Here is a 25733-nt window from a genome sequence, read left to right as displayed (position 1 = left end):
TCTAACTAGGGTAGGGAGAGCAATTTGGCTGACAAATGTAAATGCCAATTGATCATTATTATTTTTCAGGAGCAAATACATCTATTCAATTTTGAACGGACACTATGGAGCAGACATGTCAAACTTGCAACATCACATGACGTCGCGCAACGTATCGGAACGGTTTTGCCATTGCTGGCAATGAGGTGGGCGTGGCTTCTGGATGACGCGTCCGGCCCGTGGGCCAGCAGTTTCACACCCCTGCTATGAGTATAAATAATAAATGATACAATATCTGTCTGGTCCTAGATAAAAGATACATTTAAAGCTAAAAAAAATAGACAAAATGAGACCAGAGGCAAATATATTACCTTGTATTGAGCTTATCTTGCTGTGCCTTGATCTCTTTTTCATTTGGATGTCCATTGTGAATCAGCTGCCTAGCTATCTGATTGACCACTGCAACACGTGATGCTTGACTATTCATTTCTGGTTCTAAACTTTCAAATCTAGAACAGAAAAAAAGAAAAAAAAGACTCAACAAGCATTAATGATTAAGCCCACTGCTCAATGAACATTGAATTGAAAAAAGCTACAAGGGCTTTTACCTGTGCTGTATCACTTCCAGATCTTCCAGTTTCTCAGGTATCTCCATGTTATTCAGCCACTGTTCTTTCTCATCAATCCAAAGTTCACAAGCATCTGCTTCACTGAACATTTTATACAAAGCCAAAGTGTCTTGCAATGCCTGCTTACGAAGCCGGGTGAGTTCTGCAACCTCTTTGTACCTTTCCTCTATTCCAGACAATCTGCTCTGTACATCTATGGATTCTGCATACTCCTGTGGTAAGGCTTTAGCTTGTTCATGTAGAGAGTCAATTATTGACCTGTAACTCGCAATCTCTTCAGCCACATCTTTGTGTTTCTTAACCAAGGATTGAGTTGAGTATTCATCATGGCCAACATCATTGCTTGAGACAATTTTGAGGATATCCAGCATCCATGTGTCAATGTCATCAGCATCAGCCTGGAACTGGTGAAGCAGGGAAGCTTCTTCCAGTCGTTTCTTCCGTATGGAAGAGAGCTGCTCCAAATTAGCCCACTGATTCTGGATATCTGAAATCCTCTCTCTGATCTTCTCAGACCCAAAGTGATTCTCAGTTATCATGTCTTCCCCTTCTTTGACTGCTTGTTGGAAATGACCACTCCGACCACTCATCTCATCTTCAAATGCCTTATGTTTGCTAAGAAGCCGGACAATGCTGGTTAAGTCTTTTCCATAATCATCTGATGACAAAATCTGTTCCTTTTCTCTTATCCATCCCTCCTCTTCAGCCATTTCCCAGAAGAATTTCCAAAGACGTCGTGACTCTTCCAAGCGAGCACGACGTAGGGCTGAGAGCTGACATAGCTCTTGGTAACAGAATTCCATGTGAGCCACACGGTCTCGAATAACTTGTGGATCACAGGGTTTGTAACCTGTCCACCGGCAGAAAGAGAGCATGGAAAATTAGTTGCAAGAGAATATTACATTACTTACACCAACAGACATAGAGAATGCTAGTTCTTTAAAATCTGGTCATAGATTTTTCAATCTAAATGATTTTAATTTAATAGATGCAATCTTCAGAAACATCTTTTAGGGCAAGTGAAAGCAACTCTCTGGTTGAACTTCAGATATCAGTCTTCATTCCTCCATCACCACTTCCCAAGATACAAACAGACAGACCAGGTTCTATGCATCTTTCCAAACAGGGAGCAAAATAATCTTTTGTTCTAAAGGACCCTTTAAAATTTCCTTCTGTGATGTAATGAAATAACATCAGCAAACTGTAGGAAATTCTGAAGAAATCCCATGAAAGACACGTAATTATCCTCAACAGATTTTTCTTATATAAACCCCTCACATCATGTGCCCAGATTTGGCTGGCATTTTGTTTTTATTACATCTGGAATAATGGCTATATTAAGCCAGAAAGAAGAAATGGAAAATTAGTGAAAAATGCCGGAAGTGGAGCTTGGTCACCATAATGATTAAATCTGTTTTAAATATATTTTACCGGCTAAGAAATTAAAAGTATACTGCTATGTAACCAGTGGTACCAACTTTGATCAAATATATATGGTTTCATGACTGTACACATCTTATCTACATGTGTTGTTTCTGCAAATGAGCATCTTCTTTAAATATTGTGCTCGAAGCATAGTTATAAGAAGGAATAGGCATGTCCAGAGAATCTGAGTGTGTATCTGTTCCCATCCACTTGTCATTTTACTTTTATGTACTCACTGATCTAATTTATGTGGCTGCCCATCTCACAAAAAGTGACTTTGGGTGGTTACAATACACTAATAATTGGCATCTTCTATCTCTTTGAACACCTAAAGCACATGGGGTTACAACTAGCATCACCAATTGGTCAAGTACACATCTAAGAGTGAACCCAAGTATCTTACCTTCCCCATCTGTAGCAAATTTTTGGGCAGATGCATTGACTCCTCTCACTCGCTCAGCCTGTATGGCAATGTCAGCCTCCACAAGAGCATGTTTCTGCAGCAGGTCTTCTACCCCCAAGAGATGTTTGCCATAATCTTGAGACAGTAGCAACACCTGTTTGCATATAACCAATTGGAGAAAGCATAAATTCCTACTTGTTTATGTTTTAAAAAATTGGAAGATTATTTTTCTGACTACTGTTTCATAAATAGCCCTTCTCAGATCTTTTGCACTTGCCCAGTATATTCCATAAAATACAAATACTTTTTGCAAATGCAGAACTCAAGCACTTGTTCCTCACCTGTCTGATTTTATACACTAATTCATACTTTGCAATTGACTAAGTATCTATTTTGCACTATTCTGTAAAAGGAAAGTGGGAATAAGCTCTTAAGACAATGGACAGCACATCACTTAAAAAAAAACTGAGCTGGTACTGGCAGCAGCTCAGTTCTAAAAGATCCATAGCAACAAAATTATTACAATTTGATATACAGGTAGTCCTCGACTTACAACCATTTGTTTAATGACCATTCATGGTGATGACAGTGCTGAAAAAATGACTTATGACCAGGTTGTAAAATTGGGCACAAGTCACTTAACTACTGCATTGCTTAGCAATAAGAGTTCCGATTCCAACTGAGTTCATAAATCAAGGACTAACTTTAGGCCCAAAGATTTAATCCAAATCTGCTCTACTTTTTCAGAATACATTCTAGCCTCCTTGTTAACTCAGAGGAGAAATAAGTCATAATGGGAACAGTTATAACCAAAGACTCTGCATATGCTTTGTGCATACCTTTGTCTCATTGGAAAATAAGAGCAGTTGCCTAATAAACGTATAATGAAAGCTTGCTTATTTTTCTGAATACAGTTGGCATACAGTTCTGCCATTTACCTTCATCTCATCCATCCAATCCATAATATAGAGCATTTCTTGGAAGATTTTTTGCAGACCAAGGTTCATCTCTAGTCGTTGCCTGCGTGCCCTTAGTAACTCCAGGAGATATTCCCATAGGCGAATCACATTATCTTTCCTTGCAGTGATGCGTTTAATATCATGATAGTTCTCTGCTTCAAGTTCCTTGGCAACAGCAACCACTGCCTGGACTCTTTCTTCATAGGCTGCAATATCTGTCTCAATAGCTTCATGTTTCTTTGTTGCAGCCTCTACAGCTGGAAGATCAAATCCAAAGTTGTCCTATAAGAGGAAGCATTAAGTAGATTAGTACAATGGTATTGAGATTGTTTACCATACAGCCTCTTATTACATTTCTGCAGTTGTCATATGTGTACCACTGGCTTAGGATCAAGTGGACTTGGGAGGTGGAACCTGACCAGCAACTTGTTTAAAAGGTTTGGTTGACCTGTGATGTTTCCCCACCTTACTCTTCCAATTCTCTCCTGAATCATGTGGAATCATCAATATAATTTAGTTCAAGGATGAAGATCAAAGTCTTAACCCTTTGTACAGTGGTCTGGGACACTCACTACTCCATAATAGATTTAGTCTGGTTTATTGTATTATGTAAGCCTAGCCATTCTAATTTGTAAATTAGCATACGACTTGGCACATGGAATGAACTCAGCCAATTGTGGCTTATTCAACAAGCCCCAGATGAGCAAGCATGGCTTAGCAATAGTATGAACTCAGTCAATGCTGTAAAGTTATACCACTACTGCTGATGTATGTATATAATACCAAATGCATATTTTGCATTTGCAAAATGCAAATGCACATATCCTGAACATGTGGAGCTGCGGACTTCCATTCTTTTTCACCAGTAAACTTTGGTCCAGTTTCTTACCTAGTCATAATTCCCTGCCCTTTACCACAGTAAGTGGCACAAGGTTAGTAACATTTCTGACACAATGATGCCACCACAGTCTGTCTAAATGGTCTACAATGAAGGGTTGGAATTCAGTAAGGGTTACCATTTCTGGTAGAATCAACATCATTTTAGAAATTTTAAAAAAATGTGCAGTAAACCTGAACATGACTTAATTTTCTGTAGACAAACTGTGTTCTCTGGTTAATAGATATCCAATGCAAGGAAGTAGTTCATAAGTATTTTGTGTAGGTTTATTCAGAATCCTGAAGGAAATGCAAGATATAAATCAGAGAAACACCTAGTGCAAATGGGAATTATCCCCAGGTTAGATAGTGTGGCTTTATTTGCCTAAATAGTTTAAAAGCATCACCTGAGAAACCAGACGTTGATTTTCACTTAGCCAAGTCTCTCGCATAGCTGCCTTACGGTCGAATCTGCGAGCAAGTTGTTCCAGTTTCTCCTGTCGGATGAGCTCATTACGCAATGCCAGTTCTCTTTCATGTTCAGCTTTTTCCAGTCTTTCCCAGGCCTGAGTAAATAATAAAAAAAAATCAGCAAATGTACAGTTTACACAAAGAAAAAAAATGGGAAATGTAAATGTTTATTTCAGCACTGGATCAATATTACACAATAATTTAATAAGATAGTTTTGGATTGCTGATATTATTTAGGAAACCTCAGAGGCAAAGCCTGTGATTGACCTTAAGGGCTGACCAAAGCATGAGAAGTATCCGTTATAGCATTTATGCTCCTATAAAATAGCATAAAATCTTATTGTTTCACCTGGGAGTTTTCCTCTCTGTGGTTCATTTGAAGGGTTCAAGATTCTGCATAGCAATAGGCAGAGCCTGAATCAGAAAACCTTATGGCTGACTCAGAAAAGATAGGTTTCACTTTATAAAAGGAAACATTTCAAGGACTCATGGCTATAGTGAAAAATCTGAAAAACTGCTAGGAAGAAAGAATTGGATAGGACTTCCTTTAGTCAGGATGCTGTTTTTCTATTCTTATCTTAGCAACATATGTACTTTCCCAGGAAATGAAGAAATGCATCCTGAAAACTTTGCAAATGCAATTAAAGCAGCAAAAGCCATCATAGAAATATTGCAATAAAGCAAACTGATCTAGCAGAACAAAAAGGGACTCTTATTCAGTTAATGCTCAGCTCCCTTTAATCCAAAACATGTAGTCAGTTATCTGTTTGAAGGAAAGGCCATATAATATATTGCATGTTTTAACAGAACATGCAAACAAGGGAGCCAGACCATTTATCAGATCTTCCTTATAAAAAATAAACAATTCTCACTTCTCAATCAGCCATCTTGTATTCAAGATGCTTCTAAATCTTCAGATGTCCTGCTGTTTGGAACCTAAGGATATTTAAGAACTTACAAGCAATTTCACGCATGAGGAATTTACTGCTGCAATTATGCATGAAAGTAACAGCTGCCCTGAGAATTCCAACCAGGATGAAAAGGAAATTATAAAGTATTATCCTTCTAAAAGTACATTATCTCTACCAGATCTTGTCGAACCGGTTGCTGTTCATCTGGCTGAACCAGTAAAGCGATTAATTGTCTTCTTTTCTAGCATCTTTGTTGCACTGCAATAAGTTTCAGTAGTTCCACAATACACTTTTCTCCCTTTGAACATCCTCTCTCTTGTCCCTACTTGAATGGGGAGTTTGCCTGGGCAAGGGAAGTCATGTAGCAGCATATTCTTCCTATTCATCCCAATGGATCTTTTTCCTAACAGCCTTCCTGAAAACTATTATCCACAGCAGGGGATTAAGTGCAGGCCTATTTTCATTGAAGATTATAAATGGCTTCATTTGGGTAAAACTAAACGCGCACAGACTCAAGGAAGCCAAATGATAATTTTAAAATAATGCATATTCAAAGTCCTGCTCTTTGTAGACTAGAGTCTATATCATGATAATATCCAGAAGCAAGCCCAGGACAAGTCACACTTCTACAGTGCAGAAAAAATGACTTGCATTTTGTGGTTAGATTCTTGCATTCTCCATAAAAAAATTAAGTCAGAAGTTTATTCCTTAGGGGCCTGTGTACCACATACATCTTCTAGGGCAGCCTTTCTCAACCTCAGCTGCTTTAAGATGTGTGGATTTCAACTCCTAGAATTCTCCAGCCAGCCAGAATTCTAGGTGTTGAAGTCCAAAGCTACAGAGGCTGAGAAACTGTTCTAGGGATTACCTTTTCTTTCTTCTGTATTAAGTAAGAACATTGGGAAACTCAGAGGGGAGGAATGTGTGAAGAAGCAGAGATGAAACAGGACAGCTGATCCTGATAGTGGTTATTAGAAAAGAAGAGTCTGTATCTCCTTATATCGATCCAAAATAAATGTGGGAATGAGAACTGAGAGTTTCATTATACCATTCCTCTATTTTTGGTTTGGTTCACCTACTACTATGTCTGGCTCTATTTTGTCTAAAAAAAAGTCCTTTCAGCATGCACTTTCACTTAGCTTTGCATTATTTTATAAAAAGACTGTCTTTGCAATCAGATACCTTCTTATTCCTCTTCTAGCTGTCAGGATGTATATGATGGCCTGGTTCACTGAAGATGTGATAAACTAATTCCTACCATAATTTTTCTAAAAATTTATTTTAGAGTTTCTTTTTAAATAATAATAATAATAATAATAATAATAATAATAATAATAATAATAATAATAAGAAGAAGAAGAAGAAGAAGAAGAAGAAGAAGAAGAAGAAGAAGAAGAAGAAGAAGAAGAAGAAGAAGAAGAAGAAGAAGAAGAAGAAGAAGAAGAAGAAGAAGAAGAAGAAGTAGTAGTTGTTGGAAGGGACCTTGGAGGTCATCTAGTCCAACCCCCTGCTCAGGCAGGAAACCCTATACCATTTCGAACAAATGGCTGTCCAGTTTCTTCTTAAAAACTTCCAGTGTTGGAGCATTCACTGCTTCTGGAGGCAGGTTGTTCCACTGGTTAATTGTTCTAACTGTCAGGAAGTTTCTCCTTAGTTCTAGGTTGCTTCTCTCTTTGGTTAGTTTCCATATGTTGCTTCTTGTCCTGCCTTCAGGCGCTTTGGAGAATAGCTTGACTCCCTCTTCTTTGGGGCAGCCCCTGAGATATTGGAACACTGCTATCATGTCCCCCCTCGTCCTTCTCTTCATTAAACTAGACATACCCAATTCCAGCAGCCGTTCCTTATATGCTTTAGCCTCCAGTCCCCTAATCATCTTTGTTGTTCTTCTCTGTACTCTTTCTAGAGTCTCAACTCTATTCATATCCCGCCTTTATTATTTTTCTAAATAACTCAAGGCAGCAAACATACTAATACTCCTCCTATTTTCCCCACAACAACCATGGAAGATGAGTTGGGCTGAGAGAGTGACTGACCCTAAGTCACCCAGCTGGCTTTCATGCGAAATTAAGATTAGAACTCACAACCTCACTGTTTTCAACCTGGTGCTTAGACCAAACTGGCTTAGTTAATTAATTAATAGACAAGAATTAAGTAGACCATGCTATCTAAGGTTTTTTGATAGTTTAAGTCCAAACCATTTGAAAGTCACAGTGTTGTTACTACAAATCCTATCCAGGACTATCCTGATCATCCATAGTTCAATTACTAGGACTGGGAGAACAAAATAAATTAGATATCTATATATCTATATCTATATAATCTATATTTACCTTGTTGATATCTGAGATGAGTTTTCCTTCTCTGGGCATGTAAACTTTTTGATTGTTAGCCCTCATTTTACTCTGTATGGTGAAAAGCAGTACTTCCAAATTTCCTTTTTCTGTGAATCTGAAAAGAAAGCAGTGTGGATAAAATCCAGAGGCAAATATTAACTCTGCAAAGAAACAATAGGGCGTTTCCATCTCTATATATGGATGCTTCAGATGAGCAGTTATTGTAACCATATTAATCCATGCTGGCTAAATAAATAAATAAATAGTCTGATAACAAGGCACATGATGCACATAACTACTAACAACTAGTTCAAATGACACTGTAGACATTTAACTACCTGCTCTTGAAAGAAACAAACCGAATTCTTTTTACATTTTCTTGAAACACCCACATTTTAAATGTCTTTTCTCTTGGTCTTACTTTGTGTTAAACATCTGGTTAGCAAATTTTGAACCTAACTTCCTACTTACTATGTTAATGGTGAAGTCCCCAGTTAGCAGAATCAGGTTTACTTTAAGCATTTCAAAAGTGCATACTAGTTTGTTGAAGGCTACAGAGCTTATAAACTAATATTTTCCACAGAAAATGTTCAGCACCAAGAGAAATACATTGCCAAGATGATTTACTACTATTGTATCAATTATTTTGGATTGTATATAATAATACATTTTATAATGTTTCCTATAACTGGCAATCACTTTGGGTTAGCCTGTAGCCTGTGTTTAGATTTATGGTTCTATTGACATTACAACAAAGGCAAGCACCCTTATTTATAGGATAAAATCATGAATGCTCATGGCTCAAGCCACTTAAGCTCTGGAGTCTTATCTGCAAGTGGAAGAAGAAGGACTTTAACATTTGGTAACAGGCATGAATGAATTTGAGGTATCTAACCATGAACTAAGCAGAATACTTAGTTTAATGTAATTCTTCCCAAAAGAAACCAAAAAAGACAGTGGTACATATCATCTTGAGTCCCTGGAATAACAGTAGGATATATATCTAGTATTTCACTGGGAAAACATTACTAGATTCTAATCGTCTAAAGATTAACATATGCAAATTGCCAGATGATTCCCATTGTTTATTACACTGGGATTATTTCTTCTCTCCCAACCCAAAAGATAATGATATGGTGAATAAATCGTACTTGGGCGGTTTTTCCACTGTGCGGTAGGTATTGAATGCTTGTAGCTGTTGCTGCACACCAATCAATGAGTTAGCAAACTTGCGATTGTTCAGAATGATAATGGTTTGTTCAATCCACTCAAGGAGATCAGAGGCAAGAGACTCATATTTCTCAATCATCTTCTCGGTTTCAATTGCATTGTCAAGCACCTGTAACAAGCAGTTCAAGGCAAAGAGATAAGGGTCAGACTTCTTCAGATAAAAGTTATGGCAATGTGAAGGTGGTGTTCATGTCTATGAGTTTGTATGTTCACACAATGTATTTCACTGCAGCCCCCCAAAAAAGTGGGTAAATGGAATTTAAAAAATTGGGACTGCTGAGATAATGGATAAAAAATGCACATACCCAAATAAAATGTTAGCTTTCCTAAGAATATTTAAAAGGGATTCTTAACAACAACAACAACAACAACAACAACAATAATAATAATAATAAAGTTGGAAGGGACCTTGGAGGTCATCTAGTCCAACCCCCTGCTCAGGCAGGAAACCCTATACCATTTCGAACAAATGGCTGTCCAGTCTCTTCTTAAAAACTTCCAGCGTTGGAGCATTCACCACTTCTGGAGGCAGGTTGTTCCACTGGTTAATTGTTCTAACAATCAGGAAGTTCTAGGTTGCTTCTCTCCTTCATTAGTTTCCATCCGTTGCTTCTTGTCCTGCCTTCAGGCGCTTTGGAGAATAGCTTGACTCCCTCTTCTTTGTGGCAGCCCCTGAGATATTGGAACACTGCTATCATGACCCCCCTCGTCCTTCTCTTCATTAAACTAGACATACCCAATTCCACCAACCGTTCCTTATATGCTTTACCCTCCAGTCCCCTAATCATCTTTGTTGCTCTTCTCTGTACTCTTTCTAGTCTCAACGTCTTTTTTATATCGTGGTGACCAAAACTGGATGCAATATTCCAAGTGTGGCCTTACCAAGGCATTGTAAAGTGGTATCAATACTTCATGTGATCTTGATTCTATTCCTGTTAACGCAGCCTAACACTGTGTTGGCTTTTTTGGCAGCTGCAGCACACTGCTGGCTCATATCTAAGTGATTGTCCATTAGGACTCCGAGATCCCTCTCACAGTTGCTACTATTGAGCAAGGTACCACCTATACTATACCTGTACATTTGGTTTTTCTTGCCTAAATGTAGAACCTTACTTTTTTCACAATGAATTTCATTTTGTTAGATAGCGCCCAGTGTTCAAGTCTGTCCAGATTCTCCTGTATCTTAAGCCTATCTTCTGGGGTGTTGGCTATTCCTGCCAGCTTGGTTTCGTCTGCAAATTTGATGAGTTCTCCATCTATCCTCTCTTCCAAATCGTTGATGAAGATGTTGAAGAACACTGGGCCTAGAACAGAGCCCTGGTGCACCCCACTACACACTTCCCTCCATGTAGATGCAGTTCCATTGAGGACCACGTGCTGAATATCACCGGTCAGCCAGCTATGAATCCATCTGGTGGTGATACTGTCTAATCCACATTTTTCTGTCTTATCGAGTAGTAGGTTGTGATCTACTTTATCAAATACCTTACTGAAGTCCAAGTAAATTATATCTACAGCATTCCTCTGGTCCACTAATGTTGTCACTTGGTCAAACAGTGCAATAAGATTTGTCTGGCATGACCTGTTTTTGACAAACCTATGTTGGCTTTTAGTAATGACTTTGTTTGCCTCTAGGTGTTCGCTGATTCGTTGTTTGATTATCTTTTTCAGAATCTTCCCAGGTATTGAGGTCAGGCTGATAGATCTTTAGTTTCCTGGATCTATTTTTTTTCCCTTTTTTGAAGATGGGAACTACATCAGCTCTTTTCCAATCCTCTGGTAGTTCCCCAGTGCTCCAGGATCTTCAAAAAATATAGTTCAGTGGTTTTGAGACCACATTTGCCAGTTCCTTGAGAACTTTGGGATGTAATCCATCTGGTCCTGGTGATATGAACTCGTCTAGGCTGGACAGGTGCTCACTTACCATTTGCTTGCCTATCTTAACTTGTGTTTCTAATCTGTTTTTTATGGTACTGTTTTTGATAGGTTGGACTGTTTTTTTCCCTTTGTGTAAAGTCAGCTGCAAAAAAATGAGTTAAATAGTTCTGCTTTCTCCCTGTTGCTTGTCACCTTCTTGCCACTTTCCCCCACTAATGGATTACACTGGATTCATTACACTGTGAATGAATTCACCCTTAATAGTTCATCCACACTGAGATAAAAGTTTATCCACACTGAGATAAAAAAGTGTTATTGCAGTGGCACTAAAATTTGCATATGATTAAACTGAATAAGTCTGCAAGAAAAAACCTTAAGCGGAGTACCTTTCCAATTCGCTTTCCTTCAACAGCTAAGGCTTTCATCTTAGAAAAATAGTGGTAATATGTCACTACGTAGGTGATAATAGACTTTTCATCTGGATGGTCAACACTGATATCTAAAAAGCAAACAAGAATTATTTTAATGCAGAACTGGATGATTTAAAAGTATCCCATAGAATCATGCTGAAGATTCACTTAAGCAAGGATTGGGAATATAATTGGGACAAGGTACTGGCAATAAGTCAATACAGAGTTTCATACAACCCATTTTCATACTACAGTATCACAATGTTCAGAGTTTATCCTATACTGATATTCCAGCCTTTACTCCCAATATTATCCATAGTTTTCCCACTCATGTTTTATATTCACAACCATATAAGATTGGTGAGACTAAAGAAGTGAAAAGATTCATGACTTGGAATATGAATATCACACTTCCCAATCCATACTCTAACAACCATTAAGAACTTTCCTGCTCTCCTCCAGAGCATTAACTGCAGAAGATAAAGGTCAGGAAACACAAATTACTATGTTATCATAAAACAAAATTTATTTTTACCAATGTTATGGGCTGAGAATCTGAGCTAAACTTAAAACCACTGACTTTAGCAGGTGTAACCTGTTTGGTATAATGTTGTATTTTAGCTTTCATTAGAGTTCTGGAGTTGAGAATTTAAAATTAAATCCAGACTGGTTCCCTGGTTTGAAATTGACTTGGACTCTATGATTTGCCTGAAAAAGCAATTGATCAGTCCATCTTACACATAGATAACTGAATAAAAGGCAGAGACTTCCATCAGGATATAAGTAATCCTCAACTTACAACTTTTCAGTCAAAATTATAATGCCTTGGAAAAAGTGACTCATGAACTGTACTCACACTATCACACCATCCCTCACGTCACATGATCACAATTCCAGTGCTTGGCAACCAGTTTGCATTTAGGACTGGCTGCAATGTCCTGTGGTCACAGGATCACTATTTGCTACCTTTTTTTGCTGATTTCCACTAAGGAAGCTGGATTTGCTTAACAATCATATGATTAGCTTAATGACTATGGTGATTCGCTTAACAACCACCATAAAAAGTGTTATGTAATCAGATCCAATTCAACATATGATGGCAATGACTTTTAGTGGAAATTCTGGCCCCAGTTGTGGTTGCAAGTTGAGGACTAATTGTAAGGTGATCTGTGCAACTCTGTGAATATAACAGAAAAAGGGATTTGTTATCTGCCTCTAAAAATTATATTACCTACCAATGAACCCTCCTTACGAGTTTTGTCACATTTTGTTTAACACATTGGTTTAGAGATTAAAGAATTTGGAAAAGAGGTTTTGACTGGCTATAAATGAGGCAATGGACACAGAAAAGCTAACAAAAGAAAAGAAGTCTGTGTACTGCCAAGAGTTCTTACCTTCAGGATCCAGTAGTTTAGTAAGGCCAAGGTGTTGCTCTGCCAGGTTAAAAGCATTCTGCAGATTGTAGTGTGCATTTGATTTCTTCAGCTTATCAAAATCAATTAAATCGGGCCTAAGAATGTAAAATATATTTATCTAAATCTGTCCTGTATTATGCAGGAATATTAGCAAAGGAATCAGACAGATAAAGAGCCAAAGTCAGTAAGAAATGAGACACAGAATACATTTTTAACCAGAGGCAGATTCATTTATATTTTATTGCCTCTGTGGCAGAGAAAAGTACCCCAATACACACTAATCAAGAAGCATAATTCCACAAATGGAGGGGGGGGATAAGATACTGTGACATGGGGAAAAAAATGACTCGTCAGAGACAAAAATGCATGCACGTACAGGCTGGAGCATGCAACTGAAGCAAACGAGCAAGAATGAAGGCTAAAATCAATCATTTGCCTAGAAACTCTCTTGGGAGCAGATAGCAAAAGGGTTTTATATATGCAATTTCCCATCCAAATTACTGATTGCAGACTTTTACTGTTATTTCAATCACATTGGTTTTTTCTTCTTTTTAAACAATTGCCTTATTACACAGGCCAAAACTGAACACAGCAAATAAGGTATGATGATGTATGGACCACTATTACATGAGAACCAAAGGCACCAAAAGGGCAACCCTCCAACATGCGGTAGATCCTTGAGATGGGCTCTGACTCTTTGATGCTCCCACGAACATGTGATCATGAGGGTATAAATCATTTGCTATTACTGTTATTATTCTCTGAACATGTTTCTTTCTGTTGTGATGCTATTTGATAAAAACCAATATTCAAAGAATCTTTAAAATTATTTCTTATATATGGAAGGGTGGGGGGAGGTGTTCTTCATTGTTCCAACAACTAAGCGACTTGTCTAAAGCAGGGCTTTTCAACCTTTTCACCCACTGTACCACTTTTAGGATATGGCAATGTCCGAGTACCACCAGTTGCCTAGCAAGATGTCAAAAATTTGATGACCAAAAAAAAAAAAGGAAAAAAGTGATAAAGTACAGGTACTCTTCGACTTACAACAGTTCGCTTAGTGACTGTTTGAAGTTATAATGGCACTGAAGAAAGTGCCCCCAAGCCACAGCTGAGCAAGAGACCTGCCTGCCCACCCGGCGGCGCTCTTCCTCCTGTCCGAGGTTTTCATTGTTGTGAGCATTTCTGTTGAGGATTGGCAGAAGGGGTGCGGTGGGGGGATGTTTGGTTTTTATTCCCCACATCTGCTGGGTGGTTGCAGCAGGTTTTGGTCACTTCACATGACCCTGGGACACTGTGACCATCATAAATATGAATCAGTTGCCAAGCATCTGAATGTAAATCACAAGACCCTGGAGATGCTGCAACATTCCAGCTGATTGGTGCTTCTTCTGGGCTCAGCAGAAGTGCCAGGATCAGTGCTGCTTTCCAGCTGATTGGTGCTTCTTCAGGGCTCAGCAGAAGCACCAGGATCAGTGCCGAGCTCCAGCTGGAGCCTGGTGCTGATCCTGGCACTTCCACTGAGCCCTGACAGTCCCGAAGAAGCGCCGATCATCTGGAAAGCAGCACTGATCCTGGTGCTTCCGCTGAGCCCTGACAGCCCTGCAGCTCCAGCCATCTCTCGCTCAGGCTTGTGCGGTGCTGCCACCAGTTCAGCTCATTCCCCTCCCTACCACTTTTCTAGGATGGTCGCGTACCACCTGCCAGGTGCCAATGTACCACAGGTGGTACCCGTACCACTGGTTGAAAAGCCCTGGTCTAAGGAGTCAAATCTCTCTCCAAATAGAATAGTAACTTTTTTCTCAGCAGAAGAAAATGCTATTAGGGACAATAAATGACATCCTGCTGGCTCAGGAATTCTGGGAGTTGAAGTCCACAAGTCATAAAAGAGCCAAGGTTCCCCACCCCTACCCTAGGCTAATGCATATATCACTCTAATCTTGCTCAAATTGCTGCAAGGTTGAAGGTCTGGGACATCATCTACCAATCAGGATCTGGGTGTACAAAAGATAGTTCTGCCTGTTTTTGGTGTAGCAGATTACTAGTTACTGGTGCATCACCTGTTTTCCAGGAGAGAATTGCAGCTGTTACACTATTGCTGGTTTGTGGAAAAAGGGTTCCCACTCCCACAACCCATGTTGTTTTTTACTGATAAATTCTGGTAAAAGAGAGAGATTGAAAAAATTCTATAGCCATCTCCTGGTAAAGCACATGGCTATGGGAATTCTTACTTTTTCCCTTTTGAGAGAGACAGATCAACCTCACAAGAGGTGAATACAATCAAATTTCATTTTTTTAAAAGGGGAAAAATATCAAAATCCTTTTTAGCTTTAAGTAGTCATAAGCTACTTAATGATAAAATGATAAAAGTTCAAAAATATAAGCGTTCAAATCTCAAACAGCATCCTAAAAGGCAATCGCCTATAGAAGAAAGTAAAGGAAAATATAAGCCTCTAGAGTAAATGATGGTCTGTTAGTAATTTAGAGGCTACCCTGCTCTAATCAGGTTTCAAGTTGCAGAAAACAAACAATTCCTGGGCATTTACAGAGAAAATAAATGCCAGGGACAGAATATTCAATTTTAAACATACTGTACAAAGACAAAATAAAATTAATTTTATGAGCTATTTTTAGCCAAGGAGTTTTTAACCTATCTTTTAAAAATGACAATTTTCCTGAAAAAGATTTTCCTGTGTCTTGATTAGTCCTGAAGTTCATTTTCAACTCCTTGAGGATTTCAGACATCTAATTTGGATGCTGTTGGGCAGATATAATGAACCTTGTTTCTTTTCTTAGCCTGTTTCCAATGTCTGCCTTTCTTTCTTTTTCTTTTTTTTTTTAAAAAATATTTTTTCTCTCTAGCAGAAAGGGAGGGGTGTGTGTGTGTGTGTGTGTGTGTGTGTGTGTTAATCTCCCTGTATATGTAATCTCTAGCTCTGTCTCATTCAAACTTCAATATGCTTACAGGTGTATCAACATTCAGGGGCTACTGGCTACCAAAGAATGTGAGGTGGATGCTTGCTTGCTCGTACAATGTACATACTGTGATTTCATGTGTTTTACAGAGAAGCTTGATCAGAAACATACAGTGCATGTTCAAACAAGAGAAGGACAGAAGTGCCAAATTGCAGCAGATAGGATAAAGATCTGCAATGCAATCCTAAGCACCTGAAAATAAGCTTCACTAAATTAAGGATTTATTTCCATGTTTTCATGCACAAAATGGAACTGTTAGCATTTGTTCCAGGGTAAGGAAAATAACAGAATTAAGTTAAAGGTTTCACAGAAGAAGTGGTTTAGAGTGAAGTCAGAAGAGACCGACAAAGATGGAGAGATGTAGGTGTCTCAGAAAGGAGATCTAGAACTTTCAGTTTAAATAAAATAGAATTCTGCATCCATCATTTCAGTGCTTAAACCCTTGCAAATATTTCATCAAATGCCCACCTGTGTTTATGGATTAGTGCGTTGAAAGCCATGCCGTCCCTCCAGCTGGTGGTGAAGTTGTGAATGTTGACGTTGGGATAGCTGACACAAAACAAGCACCAAAGGAAAAACAAAAGAGAACTCAATCAATATAGGTTTAATGCCTGGAGACATGAAAAATGAGTGACAATAACCAGCTGCTTAAGGTACCAGATTTTCTGCTCAAGCACCCCCAAAATATCTGCAGTCATTTTTAAGTCAAGTCCTAAAAATCAAAACAGGATTTGTCCTGCCAGATAACATCCAAGCCATCCTGTTTAAATATATGTAATTAAAAGACAGGAAGGATTCAGTTGCTGAATTTATTATGAACATTGACCATAAAGAAATTTGGGTTATCATGAACCATGAAATCCTCTGAAGCCCTGATATAGTTGTATATGAAAAGAGGATGAGCAGAGGATTATTGAAGCTTGCAGGAGCATGAGGAGCCAGGTGAGAAAGGAGGCCCAACAGATAGAGATGCAAACAAATGCCATGACCAACACCAAAAGTCTTTCGTGAGCTGCCACACTTGTGCAGCCTAGCCAAGATGACTGATTCATGCCAAACTAGAAGCAAGAGGCTGGAAGAAGATTCCAGAACAAAACACCAAGAGAAGTGAGTGCAGTAACTTTTCCTAAAGCTGCCCATGTGGTGGTCATCTGAAAACATAGGTCAACTGCCTGTCCCCCGTTACCATACGGCAAGCATTGGTCCAATGTTGGCAAGATGAAAAGCAATTGGAACTACAGAAAGACAGGTCTCATTCCAATCAGTGTACCAAGCCCCTCATAAGAAGCCTGTGCTTCCAAAATTGCAAAATAGAGGTGGGTGTGGCAGGTTGAAGGATATATAATGTGCAACTATCTAAATGATGTACCTTATGAAGGTCGTGATGCTTGAGCAATAGCAGTGGCATTAACTACAGTACCTACAAAATATCATGGATCAGTTCATATTGCTGACATAACATCACAAAACATGATATTCCATTGGATCATAATATATTATTATAAAAATATTAGCATATTTTTTTTACTTTTAAGTGGAGTGGTTTCCTTGACCAGGCCACTCTTCCCTAGAAAAGATGCACACACATACCTGCACACACACATGCACACTCATTCATACACGCCTCCATTACTACAGAATGCTGTATGGAAAATCTAGATGACCATTCAGTTTAAACTCACCCAGCTGTTTTCATCTGACACCATAGGAGTAGGGCATCTTTAGCAGATTTCTTTTCTTTGTTGTCTTCTGTTTCAACACTGATGTCCTGAATCTGTAAAGTTACATATTAATGTGAATAGCCATTTATATCAGTCCTCTTCTGATTTATTTCAGGCCTGCACTTCTAAAAGAACAAAATTACCAAAGCAACTCTACCATGGTAGAGTAAAATACTAACAAGTAAATAAACATCTTAAACAAGTATTCATAAATGCATTCATCTGCATGCACACAAAAGCTTTCTTGCCAATATTTAATGCTTCTAGTACTTCTTTCTTTAGCTTGGTAACAAATACTGTAAATTGGGAATTTAGTCCTGCTTTAAAAGCATTGGAGCATTGTTAACTGACTCTTAAAGTGTGCTTACTTAAGCGTGGTTTTCTGGGGAAAAAGGGGCAGGCACACCTTAATTAGCAGCTACCTTGGACAGTGATGAAAAAGTAATTTTGTAATAACCAATCTTCACATTTACAACCTTCCCAGGTCTTTAAAGAAAAGGAAAGCTGAAGTATGATCATAAGTACTGTTGCAATTTCATATCATGACCATGTCACTTAACAACCAGTTGCCAGTCCCAACTATGGTAGCTAAATGAGGTCTACCTCTATGGGCAACAAGAAAGATCTTCTTGCAAGCAAGATCTATTAACTATTAAATAACCCATGTTTGTGTCATTTGGAGTGACATGACAAGCTGAGATTTGTCAAAAACTGAAACAAATGTTTCTGAATTCTTCCTCACAGTTGCTGAAGGGAAGGAGTGTAACACAAGAAGGTAGAGGATGTTAGCTCATTTTCATCCCAGCTGAAACAATATTTCATCCAAAGTTTGTGAGACTTTTGATCATGTACCCAAACAACAGTGGTCTCATTTGACTTAAGATGCTGAATTTTGTTTGGGTGGAACCAATGCATTTCCAACATTGTCCTGATTTACATAACTCTGAAGTAAAATGGCAAGAATAAACATGCCTGATCTTAATCCAACATGAGAAAATAAGAAAAATGTTCAAAACAGAAACATAAATAACTAAATACAAACACTGAACATTGCAAAAAGTGATACATCAGAGGTTTGTATGTGAAAGAGTAGCTGGAAAACAATATAGCTAGAAACATAACCCAAATGACATTACAGAATAGATGATTCTGCATTTACCTGGAATCTCAATATAATTGTCCAAATAAGTCCAAGAGTTAGCCTGTGATTTCCATCCACAATATCATGGGATCCCATGTTTTCAAGATGAACTCGCTGTTCTTTCAGGAACTGGAGAGCTTTGTCAACGTTTTCCAAGCAATGGATTCGCATCCTTCCCTTTGTTGGTTTGGGCTACATTGGGCATTTTTAAAAACGAGGAAAAGAAACAATACTGAAAAGGTAGTAAAGGCTTCATTATTTTAAGGAGATGTTATTATCAACTCTATATCCCAGTGATTTTCAGACCTGGCAATTTTAAGATGTATGGACTTCAAGTAACTGGATACTTGATTTCCTTACTGATAGGCCCCAGTTTGTGCAAGTTGGAAGAAAAGTTTCCAATTCCATCTTGAGTATGGGTTCTCCATAGGGCTGTGTTTTGAGTCGTTACTGTTCATCTTGATGACCCATGACTGATGTGTTAAGAACCATATTGTGAAGTATGTGGATGACACGGCAGTGGTGGGTCTTATCTGGGATGATAACAAAGATTCTTATAGGGAGGAGGTGGAGGCTTTGGTGGACTGGTGCAATAAAAATAACCTGATTTTGAATGTTAATAAAACAAAGGACTTTTGACTTTAGAAAGAGCCAGCATAGCCATACTCCACTTTGCATCACGTCTGCAGCTGTGGAGGTGGTCAATAGTATTAAGTACCTGGGGCTGCAGATAACTAAGCATCTGACTTGGTCTCTTCATACATTATCTTTAGTGAAGCGTTCAAACCAGCATTTGCATTTCTTGCATTGGATGAGGAGAGCACATCGTTCTCCTTCTGTCCTGGCCACTTTTTTTTATAGAGGCATGGTTGACAGCATTTTAACAAACTGCATCATTGTTTGGTTTGGTGGTAGCAGTGCCTCAGATAGAAGGTCCATACAGAGAGTAGTAAGGACAGCTGAGAAAATTATAGGAAGCTCACTTCCCATTATTCAGGTTACTGCTTATAAGCACTATGTGCTTAGAGCTCGAAGCATTGTTAGGGTTAGACCCCACACACCCACTTCACTGTCTGTTTTTCTGTTGCTCCCCTCTGGAAGGAGGTTTCAAAATATTTATAGCAGAACTACTAGATTCTGTAACAGCTTTGTTCCTTATGCCATCTGTCTTGTAAATTCACAGGATTCTCTCTTTTTTTCACCATGTATATATCAAACTAGACTGTGATGTTTCTCTGTGTCATATATTTGGGTGTGTATGTTGGTATATGCATAATGGTATTTTCTGAGAGCTGAATGCAATGAAATTTCATTTTTAATGTATGCTGATTAGTGTACATTTAAAGTGACAATAAAGTTTCTATTTTATTCTTTTCATTCTTCTATTCTAATTCCCAGAACTCCTCAGCCAGCACACTATGATGTAGCAGGTTTCCCTATTCACTATTACAGATAAAACCATTTAGTTGCTGGCTACCAGAATAGAATGGCCTTCTCAGTATTGGCATCCCATCTGGGGAACACCCTTTCTGAAGAAGCTAACCTGGAATATAGTTTTCAGCAGCAGGTAAAGCATTGTTCATTCTCCCAGCTAATGTATGCAGTTCAAAAATTGTTCTGAAACAATTATGAATAATCGCTAAGAATTTCAGTGTTATTATTACTAATTTTGTTCAACTATTTAGCTGGCTGTGTAGGAGACAGAATAAAAGATTAGTTCATTTAAGGGGTCATATTTTATTATATTAAATTTTGTTAAATTACTAAACCATAATGTTGAATAGATAAAACTTCAGCCCCCAAATAAATAAATAATGCCTAATTAAACTTTTTGTTCTGTGGCTCACTAAACACTGAATGGGTGCATATGATGCTGGCTACTTTTAAGGGAAACATCCTGTTTTTATGTTTCTGTACTCACATTCCTTGCAGTGGTGAGAAAGTGCTAAACAAGCAAATAGAGCTTTGCATGCATGTGGTAATGAGAACTGGTAAGAGTCCAAGGAACACTGTCTGCCAAAATGTAAACTCTTTTTAAAAAGGCCAATCAGAGCTGCAGCCATGACTGATTGAGGAGACCTCAGGATTAAGAAACTTTACAACTTCTTTTGGAGTCTTTATAAAAATAAGACAGATGTTAGGAAGAAGAAATTAGTTCCAGCTCACTACCATAAAGGAACACAAAAGGAGCAGCAATGCTTCAGGAAGATATTTAAGAGAAAATGTAAATTGTACACAACCACCTTAAGAGCATATGTCAAGTTGTTGCACCAAGGGGCTCTTATGTAGCTCATAAAAAGAAAAGGGGGATGACTCATTTACATGCAGTAAAAACTACTACAATTCACTACACTGCAATTAATTAAAATGAGAACCATCAAGATTTTATCTAGAACAACTCTTCAAATGAGGCAACCTTTCCAGGATGGCGGCCCAGGTGAGAGAGGGAAAAGAGGGGATGGTTTTGTGGGAGGGGCAGGTGCATGGGCATGTGCACGTGTATGAGCAACCATTGGTCGTGCGAGTGAGGCTGAGAGCACCTGCGATACTCACATGAGTGGGGCCACAAGCACCCGCAACACTTGTGCAAGTGGGGCCACAAGCGCCTGTGACACTCCCGTGAGTGGGGCTATGAGCACATGCACACACACCAGCCAGCCCAGTTGTGAATAGGCCACGGACTGGTAGTGGGCTGTGGCCCACAGATTGGAGACCCCTGTGCTAGATGAAAACATGGAAATGCACCAGAGAAGCATTTTTTTTCTACATCCAAACGCTCTTGGCCCAAGTGGTTTAGGTTGGGAGAAGGCTGACTTCTACTCTCTCTTCCTCCTCATTTTCTCAGAGTTCTGTTAGTGAAGCTTAGAGACTAGTTATGTTTTTCATGACTTTTGCATAGATAAACTCACTCATATTCAGGCTAGTCTCCAATAAAGAAGTCAACTAGTAGAGGGGCTAATAGTCTAGATCAACCCTAGATTGATTTCATGTTAGTTTGAAACTAATGGTCTGTTTTGATTGGTATGTTCTCTGGATTCTTAGCCAACTTGGTTTATAAGTGCCAGTCAGAATATTATCAGTGAGACATTAATTAACAGCAATAATGCCATGTTTAAAGAAAGAGATGACTTAAGAAGTTTGCCATGTGTCCCTCAGAAACAGGCAATTATAGGTCACGCTCTAGCCTACTATGGTTGCTGTCTCAAATGTTCTAGAGACAGCAAATTATTTGGACCAATTTCAAGCTGATTTAAAACTGATGGAGCCACAATTAGCTTGGTTGGCCTGATAAATCAATCCTCTGTGTATAGACTGACAGAAAGAGTATTTGTTTTTGATGGCTCAATGGCTTTCAATATCTTCAAACATGCATCTTCTACAGTTACGATATCCTTTTGAGAGGTATGGGAATACAGTGGTAACTTGGTACTTGTTAATTGGTTCCAGGAGGCACCATAAGTACTAAAAATGACAAGTACCAAACAAACCAAGTGACTAACGCATCACTCTTTTTTTGGGCTGGAAAGGGTAGCAAGTCACGAGGCAGTCAACAAAGTCAAGTTCTAGCATGCACATCAATTACCAAACAAACAATGAGTACCAGGACAAAAATTTTACGTCAAAAAATCTGATGAGTTTCAAAGCAGTCGAATACCGAGGCATGACTGCAGGAGGCATGGTTTTACAGTGGTTCCATTTCTACTGCTCAGAAGATTTCAGATGTTATTGCTTAGAGACAGTTGCTCCCTGTATCCCTCAGGGCTTCAGTCTATCTCCAGTGCTTTTCAATAACTACATGTATCTGCTGTAATATAACAATGGAAGATTTTGAACTGGGTGTTATCTTTATGTTGGTGACATCCAAATCTATTTTGCTATATTTTTAGGAAATGAAATGGATAACGGATAAAAAAAATGAAATGGAATCCCAACAAGACAAGAGATGCTCATTGTGAGGGATTATTATTCTAGAAAAGGGGTAAATTTTCCTATACTGAACAAGATAACACTCTTCCAGAAGGAGCAAATATACAATTTGGAGATGCTTCTAAATCCAAATGTTTCTTTTGTTTCTCAAATCATACAAATAGCCAAGAATATATTTGCCAATTGTTCCTGTTTCTGGAAAATAATGCCTTTAAGACTATGGTGCACATACAGTGACAACATACCACATTTTCCCGAAAGTAAGACCTGCCCCCAAAATAAGCCCTACCTTGATTTTTGGAGGTGGGCCTATTATAAGCCCTACCCCAAAAATATGCCCTAGTTTTGGGGCAAGGGACATGCCTAAAAATCAAACTAGGGCGGGGGTGGAGGGGTGGAGCTGCCCCATGCAGCCTGTACCTGCTTACCCTTGCAGCCAGGCTTCCCATGAATCGAAACCTACCTTGCCAGCCCACTTCTTCTGTGGCTACTCGACGCTACTTGTGCCCATTGTCCCCGGCCTCCATTTCACTATCAGAGGTCTTCAGGAAATGCCTCTGCTGCTGAGAATGGAGCTCCGGATTGACGTGCATGGTGCCCCCCCCCGGCCTCCATTTCACCATCAGAGGCCTTTCTGACAGCAAAATGGAGGCCGGGGGTGATGTGTGTGAGCTGTGGCGAGCAGCCACAGGAGTGGGTGGGCTGGGCAGGGCTGTCGGTACTGCCACCATGAGGTGAGACCATGGAAAAGACACTCCCCCAAAATAAGACCTGGTGCCTCTTTCGGAGCCCCCCCCCAAAAGACTGGGTCTTATTTTCAGAGAAATACGGTACATACTTAACTACAATATGTTTAGGTGTGTGTCATGTATGTTTCACTTTGAGAGCGGGCAACTAAATTTCATTTTTGATGTGTGCCGTTGTGCCCACAGTAAAAAAATGACAATAAAGGTTATCTTATCTTATTTTATCTTATCTTATCTTACAATAATGTAGGCTAATTGGAGCTACCTTTGTATTTAATCCAGAACTTTCAATTGGTACAAATCTCAGCAGCCAGTTTAGTTTTATAAAGAATAAGAAGAGATTGTATTACAACTCTGCTTACAATAATGTGCTGGATACACATTTCCAGGCAAAACAGAAAGTTGCTGGTCATTACCACTGAAGCCCAGACTATTGGAGAGAATAGCTTACTAGCAAAACTCTAACTTAAGAGTTTTGCACAGAGTTGCCACAAGTTCATTTATGTTGCCATCACAGCTTTATGGAACATACTTTGGACAGAGATGACATCTTTATTAGCTTTTAAAAAGACCCTTAAAAACACAACCTTTTGCTCAGGGTTTTACACTGGACAAGTTTTCTAAGTTTTAAGTTTAATGATATGTGGAACTGGTTTTGTTTATTTAACTTATATTCTAACTGTTCTTCATGTTTTTATTTTACATTTGTTTTTAATGTAAATTGTTGAGAAACTAGTTTGTGATTTATCAATGTATAGAACCGTATCTGCTCAGTCCTACTTACTTTGAGGGCTGCTGAATGCCTGCCACTCTTTTTAAGAGAACATCTTTGTCCATGTGACGTGAGAACATTACCAAGTAAGATTGGTCAGCATTTAGTACAGTGTTTCTCAACCTTGACAATTTTAAGGCATGTGGACTTCAACTCCCAGAATTCCACAGCCAGCAATGCTGGCTGTGGAATTCTGGGAGTTGAAGTCCACATGCCTTAAAATTGTCAAGGTTGAGAAACACTGATTTAGTATAAGAGAATCATATCCGAAATGCGGAGCTACTGAGCAAAAACCCTAATACAGACAACTAAAAATAAGCTATTGACACAGACATATCAAATAATTCCTCAAGGCACAGGGAATTAGTGTAGGTGAATCAACAGAAGCAAGGACATAGAGAAAGGCTTTGATGATCAGTGTTGTCTACTACCCACTTAGTAAACTAGTGTTTTTTTTAAAAAAATAAGCAGGTCTGGTATTTGTGGGGCTATTTATGTAAGAACACATGAAATGACTTTGTATCTATAATATTTGATCTAACAGTTTTGTCTTTAGCAATAAAACAATTTTTTTTTGATAGAGTTTAATTGTGGGTATATTATGTATTCATGCAGAACGGAGTGAAACTCTTAATCTAGTGGAAAGACAGTATGATGATCCTGGACTTGGAAAGGTAATATTCAATTCTTAGTCCAGAAAAATAATAAGATAAGTAATAATAAATAAATTTCAATCCCTGAAGTCAGATTATGAAACCAGTAACCTGGGACAAGGAAGCTGGACAGCAAGGAATGCAGACCTTCTTCTTGATCCACTGTTTTTATGTTTGTTTAAGATTTTCAGTTAGGAGCTGGGCACACATAAACAAGGCAACTAAATGCCTTTTAATCTCCACCCCACACATCACACCCATACTCTTCATGCTGTAAAGGGCAAAATTCATCAAAGAGATTCTGTTTGTGTGAGCTGACCTTTGGGCTCACACAAATTATAAAGTAATTATTGTTAACGATCCAGTCAGACACCATTTTGATGTAACAGCACATTATGTGTTGGTGTATGTGGTTGGAAAGGAAAATGCTGTAGTCGTTTTGCATTCACAGAGTATTTTTTTATTTTATATCCATTTCTTTTTCAGATTTGTCTTTTGATCCGATGACTTTATGAGCTAGCTTTCTCATTTAAAATGTGCTTATTTCTCCAGTTCATCCTTCCCCCTCCAGGCCTCCCCAGGTGCTCTGAGATAATGATGTTGGCCTGGCTGCCTGGAAATTCTGGAAACTGTAATCCTAACTGATCAGAATGACACTATTTGGGGAGTGTTGGCCCAATGTCTTTAATAAGTATTTTATTAAGTGAAAATAATATCTCTCATTTTTCTCTTAAAATACTCTAGACTGAGTGATCAAGTAAGAAAAGGTATGCAGAATAACAGAGTTGGAAGGGACCTTGGAGGTCTTCTAGTCCAACCCCCTGCTCAACCAGGAAATACTATACCATCCCTTTCTATTTATTTATTTATTTATTTAT

At 38.6% G+C, this 25733-nt stretch overlaps 1 protein-coding gene across 1 annotated transcript in view; it reads right to left on the bottom strand.

Moving 5' to 3' along the window:
- The window catches only part of SPTBN1 (spectrin beta, non-erythrocytic 1), a 128285-nt gene that overhangs the window by 42468 nt on the left and 60084 nt on the right, over positions 1 to 25733 (bottom strand). Inside the window, exons 3-14 of the mRNA XM_015813692.1 lie at positions 18776 to 18949; positions 17578 to 17669; positions 16364 to 16444; positions 12899 to 13014; positions 11481 to 11593; positions 9138 to 9325; positions 7984 to 8101; positions 4679 to 4837; positions 3375 to 3677; positions 2437 to 2590; positions 588 to 1458; positions 351 to 488 (exon numbers count right to left, since the gene is read on the bottom strand). Coding sequence (XP_015669178.1) covers positions 351 to 488; positions 588 to 1458; positions 2437 to 2590; positions 3375 to 3677; positions 4679 to 4837; positions 7984 to 8101; positions 9138 to 9325; positions 11481 to 11593; positions 12899 to 13014; positions 16364 to 16444; positions 17578 to 17669; positions 18776 to 18949 — 2507 coding nt within the window. The remainder of the gene's footprint in view (positions 1 to 350; positions 489 to 587; positions 1459 to 2436; positions 2591 to 3374; positions 3678 to 4678; positions 4838 to 7983; positions 8102 to 9137; positions 9326 to 11480; positions 11594 to 12898; positions 13015 to 16363; positions 16445 to 17577; positions 17670 to 18775; positions 18950 to 25733) is intronic.

The sequence above is a fragment of the Protobothrops mucrosquamatus genome, unplaced genomic scaffold (genome assembly GCF_001527695.2).
Source record: "Protobothrops mucrosquamatus isolate PMUCROS unplaced genomic scaffold, P.Mucros_1.0 scaffold181, whole genome shotgun sequence".
Taxonomy (NCBI): domain Eukaryota; kingdom Metazoa; phylum Chordata; class Lepidosauria; order Squamata; family Viperidae; genus Protobothrops; species Protobothrops mucrosquamatus.
The sequence above is the reverse complement of the archived record's forward strand: the minus strand, read 5'-3'. Positions and strand labels throughout refer to the sequence as shown.